The 6,355-nt window shown below is 35.8% G+C and overlaps 1 protein-coding gene across 1 annotated transcript; it reads right to left on the bottom strand.

Annotated features, from left to right (window-relative positions):
- Window positions 1–722: 722 nt before the first annotated feature.
- Window positions 723–4,957, bottom strand: LOC128235627 (beta-1,3-galactosyl-O-glycosyl-glycoprotein beta-1,6-N-acetylglucosaminyltransferase-like). The gene is made up of 3 exons (XM_052950431.1): window positions 4,131–4,957; window positions 2,651–2,877; window positions 723–1,027 (listed from the first exon to the last, which is right to left on the bottom strand). Exons 1-3 carry the CDS (start codon window positions 4,955–4,957, stop codon window positions 723–725), a joined length of 1,359 nt encoding a protein of 452 aa, XP_052806391.1.
- Window positions 4,958–6,355: the final 1,398 nt, after the last annotated feature.

Consider the following 6,355-nt stretch of genomic DNA (forward strand, 5'->3'; position numbering starts at 1 on the left):
TGATTAAAATTGTATTTTTGACGACTCGTCACATATCATTTGATTTTAGAGATTATGCAACAAGGACATGCTTTTATATTTTCACTGAGAAACACCTGGCAACATAGACATTTTTACCTTTCGGCGATTAACGGAAATATAAGGTTTAATGGATCCCATAGATGCTTATAGTTAATATATAATAATGCAAAAGGGCGAACAAATTGAACCTTTAAAGTCTGTGTTTGAAATATTTAAGGTAAAATGCGCCCTTTACCTGTGTTTCTGATATGTAGATATTCCTATATTTAAACTGAAAACCCATTTTAAAATACTAACTCATCAACATTTGAATGCCGACATGCACATTTCAGATGCCTGACCAGGTTTAACACATACAATGTTTTGATATTGACAACAATTCCTTGTCAACTTTTGGAAAAACAGTATATTATATAGCAGATAGCAGAAAACTGTTTTTCTCAATCGTCATTCATCAACAATTTTGTGTAATAAAACAAATGACGCTACAGGGACAACAAGAGCAGGAAATTATGTTATTATTGTCGTGTTACAAGCATACAAGGCACTCATCAGGAAACTTCAACCTTATCTTAATAACAAGAACAGATAGCCTAAACATTAGTAAAAAGCGTTATCAATACAATTTGAATGTTTACAACTTCAACAATTGAGTGCATGCGCCTCAAAACCATGAATAAGTCAAGAAAGCGAACAAAACGTCAGCGACCAACTTTATTTTTCACAAAGCCAAGGTTAGTATAAAAGTTTAGATCAAAGATGCTCAGTCCGAGTTGTCCGTCCCTTGTTCTATTGAACAGCAACTCCTCGAGGCAATCGTATGCCAATGGATGGAACTCTTGATGAAACTTGTTAACGAACAGTTGTTGAGTGTCCTTCAAGGGAGGGAGGTCGCGAGCCCCGTTGACGCAAACGGCGCGCACCCGTTTTCCATGACATTTCCGTTCGCCCCAGTTCTTGTAACGGGCAAGGAAAGGCTTTATATCTCCGTCTGTCTCTGGTATGCCTGCAATAAAATATTTATTTATTTAATGACCCATTTCAGCCAATATTACAATTGTGCAAATTTAAACCCCTCAATAACTTCTATGCAACAAAACATTATACTTCGAATAACGAAACTTCAAGGAACAGCTCTGTAGCTGAAACATTTAAGAACACCATGTTTATAGGAAGGCACAAGAGGAGAGTTACCCAACGTACATACAACGTTGAAAGACCACTTTTGCATCAAACTATTTTATTCGATAAATGAAAGTTGAATTGATGTAATCTTTATCAAAACTTTAACATAACTACATAATTTCATTCTATTTGGCTTGATTTAGCTAGACTATGACAACGAGTTATAGTTTAATAGAATTACTTTTGCTATGAGTTTTAACATTCATATATATTTCAGGCGTAAACTATTTTTCAATTACCTTTAGGTTGATTCGCAGAATGGACATAGCGGTCAAGTGGATTGATATGGAGGGAAGCAGAAGGCAAATATAACAGGATACAATGGTAGGGATCAAGATACAATGATATGATATTGAAGCAAGATGATTGAAAGCAAGGTACAATGATAAAGCAATATTTCTTGCTAGGTACCATAATATAATGATAAAGCAAGATACAATTATTGAAGTCAAGGTACAGAGATAAAGCAAGATATAACGCCAATTAATTGATATACGCTCTAACACAAACCTGAAGGTATGAACTATATTTTGTATCGCTGTCAATGCACAAAGCCAAGTTCCTCGTACCAACGAACGTAAAATGCAGGAATGCAATGGTACTGGTCGCGTGTTTGGTTGAAGTATCATGCAGTCAAACGTATATGAGGTGTACGTATTATAAACCTGTTGGCATAGAGATCTCCTCCATGTGATAATTCAGGAAGATCCCCAACACCAGATACAAACAGGATACGAACTTTATAGTTGGAGTTGCCCCGGTTTTTGAAGCGCGTAACGAATGGCTTTAGGGCGCTGTTACTGAGGCTGATGGCTTCTGTTTCCGGAAACCTTGGAAAGCATTAAACAGGTTGTAGGAAAGCGGAAGTAACAGTCAAAATGAAGATTGTAAAGATAATAAAGCAATCTAATGTTCTACAGGGCAAACTGGGAGGACATGTCTATAAGGGCATTGACGAGCAATGATTAAAACCTGGTACTTGACCATCAATTTCCAGTGGGAACACGGGTACCCTCGTTTTCATTCCATGACACAGACTAATTATTACATCCGGGTTCCCGCCTTAACCTACCCGGCACGCGTGTAACGTTTAAGACATGTAACTTATAGATGGCTAGATGCTTGTATATATAGAGATAATTGTTATGTAACGAGGGGCACACAAACTATTAGTTTGTGTCTTTTTAATTTGGAGTAAAAGTCTTGTATCGAATATAAATCACTGGACGGATAACTGTGTTCAAAATATCCGCTTAATGGCAAATTATCCGTATAGAATCCGAGCGTATCTGTAAAAAGACAGATGAAGTTTTAATGATTGAGTTTTAACATAAGAAAGAAATAAAGCAAAGCTCATCGGTCGCTAGCTAGTAAATAAAACTACAACTTTCTGTATGCCCCTTGAAATGATGGAGCTGCTGTACATGATCCAAACGGAATTCACCTTTGTAAGATCCCGGTACTCCTAGAGATGGATTATGATTGAGCGTCGAGAAGAAGGTCTCGTCAGGAACCGCAGTCTTTCGAGTCCAGTTAAGTATGTCAGCGGCAATGGGATCGTGAAGCACGAAATCCACATAGCCACGACTTGCAATTATGTGAACGGCACCCTTTGTTGGAACAACTCCGTGTGGTGGAGGTCCTGCATCGGCCCATCGATTTGTGTTGGCTCTGAAAGTAGTAAATTTATTAATTAGCGAAGCAATTGAAAACACAAAACAAGTCCCTTCTTGTTGAAAACCTTCCACGATGCTTATAATATAGACTCGATATAACGCTAATATATAACAATACGCGGATACGATAAAACAATGCCTGATTGCCCAAAGCAGCCCTGCGTTCAGTCTAACTGTCGCTCATGGCAACAAACTGTTTTGTTATGCTGCTTTTGTACAAAATATGTTCATTTAGTAGGAATGCTTAAATATCATTGCGATAAAAATACCTCTTTTGAATCGAATGACATCACAAACTATTTTAAACTTTGATAGAATGGACACATTTGAGGCATTAGATATTGTTTGAAATGGCTGAACTTTGTAAGCAATTGAAATCCATGAGACAACATTTTGTCTCCAAATGTGCTACAATGTAATACCATAATATAAAAGTCGCCGGAAAAGGTTTTATATATAAATGGTACCGTTTATTCGGTGCCTGGTAACACTTTTTTCGTTTATATGATGAATTTTAAATAGCAACTTTCTTATTCGTTATACTAGCCAGTGTTATAAATATTTCAGAATAACTAGAATGCATTTTTTTAATTTAGAAGGAGAGGAAAACGAATATAGCAATATGCGACAAAATGATAATACAATGGCAGCACCTAAAAAAGAGATTTGGAAAATATGTCAGATTGCGAGCAGAACTAAGAGATAAAAAAATGTGTATTTTCGCCTTTCCAGTTTTTTTCGTTGCACCCGCTACATGGCATTGTTTCGCTTCAACATTTGGTAATTAAGTACGGAAGTAATAACTAACGTAATGAAACTATTGAAACAATTATAGAATATGAATATAACTAATGAAAAGTGGGAGTCATAATCTACGATTAAAGGAATAGGGCAGTATTCGGAAATGTTAAAAGTATAAGTTCAAGCATTCTATTAAAAAAAGTTTTGTTTGCAATATATATATATATGCAAACAAACTTTTTTTTAATTAAATGTTTGAACTTAATACTTTTTACATTTTCGAATAATGTACAAAGTATACCAAAAATGCCTTTTGGAATGAGATATTACAAAATACGACAATAAGATATCTAGCGAGCCGAAAATACGTCATGTGGCTGTGCAAATATGCACCATATATACTACCAAAGCAATATAATATAAGGGAAGTTGCTACGGTTTCGGTTGAATCGGATATTCCAAGTTTTCCTTTTAGGAATTAATACTAACCAAGCTAAGCGTACAAACCTTTTAACAGTTCCTGCGATGTCGTTTGAACCATTGTAAGCCTGCAGAATACGTACTAATTCGTTGTTGGTTTTGAGCGGAGACTCTTGTCCGGTCAGGTTGATAAAATATTTCCAATTGGCACTACGGTTCCACAAATGCTCCATACAAAGTAGTTCCGGTTCAAGCACGGTCATTTTTCCCCATTGCACATCCACGCGTTTATCCAACACATGCACGTTGCCAAAGCAGGCGGCCACGCGTGACACTGCGTCATACAAGTCATTATCACTTTTTGCGTCTATATGAAAACAGTAAAAGTTTTGTGGACGATATATTGCACGAAGTAATCGTTCGGCCTGTTCTATTGCAACAAACATGAGTATACTAAAAGCAATTGGAAATTCATTTTCCAGTTCGTCAATCGGACCAGTAATGTATCCTCTTTCCAGAATAAACTTTTGACAATTTGAAGTCATGTTCATGTAATCAGCTGGTTGAAGAAAAGTCCGATTTTTAGTAGAAGCAAGGCGCTCAGCTAGCGCAGTTTCATTTTTATCCCCATCAAGGATTGCAGCGCAGTTAACCTGTTTTACCCTCATGCCCTGAATGAAGTGAGAATCTCGTTGGAACAATAGTGGGTGCCCTGTTGACAAAAGGTGAAGAATTCCAGTGACATTGACCCTTCCTTCTTTGTCGAACGTGTAAATGGAAGAACCTGGCGAGTAGCGAATAAAGTCCGACAGATAGAACATAAATCCAAACAGAGTTAAGAAAAGAAACCCATATGAATATGAGTTGAATGAGCGTAACCTGCACGAGGACTTGACTCTGGTTGTTTGTGCCATTTTGTTGTCGAAAAATCCTGGACATCTCGGACACAGCCCTGCATTATAAAACATGATGAAAACCTAAAATATCGACATATAGACATATTTTCCTTATTTTTAAAGGAATATACTGGTGTTCATAATAAATGATATACAAGGGTGACCTCATTTTTTATGTCAATATTTCGCTCTGATTGGGACGTCAATAAATTAATGATATCAGATGTTATGAATATCTGCTAGTCTTTTATTCAAACGTAATTTGTCGATATTTTTCACCAACAATAAATACTATTGCGAAAATTTGATGGGCCTTTTGGAATGTGAATATTGTTCATGTGCTCATGCTCTATGATCAGTTATATATTGTCCTCAAGGTGGTATATTATTGCTTTGTGTAGCATCTGCCCGTAATCATTAGTTTAATCTTGGTCATATGTTTAAACAACAATGACAGACGTTAGATTATATTCACACGCAAGTCAATTTGTGATTGTTCTATTGTTTCTATCGCTCGTTATGATCGACCAGCATAAAAATGATTGAAAATCTTTAGCAACCCAACATCGTTACTGTAATAAAGCCCTATTTTAGATGTTTATCAATTCTTATTAATCATAACATTAAATAATGATGGTATTTTTTTTTAATCAATAGGGTGGCGCTATTATCACAATATCCGACTATTTAATGCTATATTCATCGACGTTTTACGTCCCCTATTTATTGGTTTATTCGTTAATATATTCCAGTGGTAATGGATTTTGAAACAAAAAAGCTGGTGTGATATTGATGACGTAAACGTCAAACAAAGTTCGTTACATTCTGAAACTGTCCTTTTATATGTTGCATTTATTACGAAAACAATAGGATCATTGTATGCGAATTACAACGCTCGTCCTTTAGTCAAGGAGTATAAATGCTTCTCTATTTGGCCTAATATCATTATACAATAAAATGGTATAACACGTTCATATTCCTATTTAATCATAGGAGTAGTCATTAATTGTGTTCGTTAATGTCAAACATCTATAATTCAAGGCAACAGCACCACCGCGCCTGTAATGCATGGAAGACAGGCCCTTATACGTCTTTTTCTAAAAACTGAAAACAGTGTCCACAGAGTATTAAATGCAGTAAAATAAAGTTGTTTCAAATCCGTATTTTAATGACAGCATATTTAAGCTTATTGAGCAAATGCGAAACCAAAATGGCAAAAACTGAACATCTTAAGATATCAAAACATAGTGTCCGTATTTATACCTACACATTAGCTTCGTTCGTCAATTTAAGATAAGAATATTTCGTTTGCCATTCGAAAACAATAATTTCTTTTGCTACCTGAAAATGTTTCATAAAACGCGAATTGATAGACCAAACAGTGAATGGCGATATTCTTTAAGATGGCAGGGATTT

Source organism: Mya arenaria, chromosome 5 (assembly GCF_026914265.1).
Source record: "Mya arenaria isolate MELC-2E11 chromosome 5, ASM2691426v1".
Lineage (NCBI taxonomy): Eukaryota > Metazoa > Mollusca > Bivalvia > Myida > Myidae > Mya > Mya arenaria.

What these genes read in the sequence shown, in the direction of transcription:
- LOC128235627 (XM_052950431.1), bottom strand. Translation starts at nt 4,957, where the DNA reads ATGGCACAAACAACCAGAGTCAAGTCCTCGTGCAGGTTACGCTCATTC. An exon ending in ATCGCAGGAACTGTTAAAAG is followed by an intron (nt 2,878 to 4,130) that starts GTTTGTACGCTT and finishes TACTACTTTCAG; the next exon opens with AGCCAACACAAATCGATGGG. An exon ending in AGTACCGGGATCTTACAAAG is followed by an intron (nt 1,028 to 2,650) that starts GTGAATTCCGTT and finishes ATTTTATTGCAG; the next exon opens with GCATACCAGAGACAGACGGA.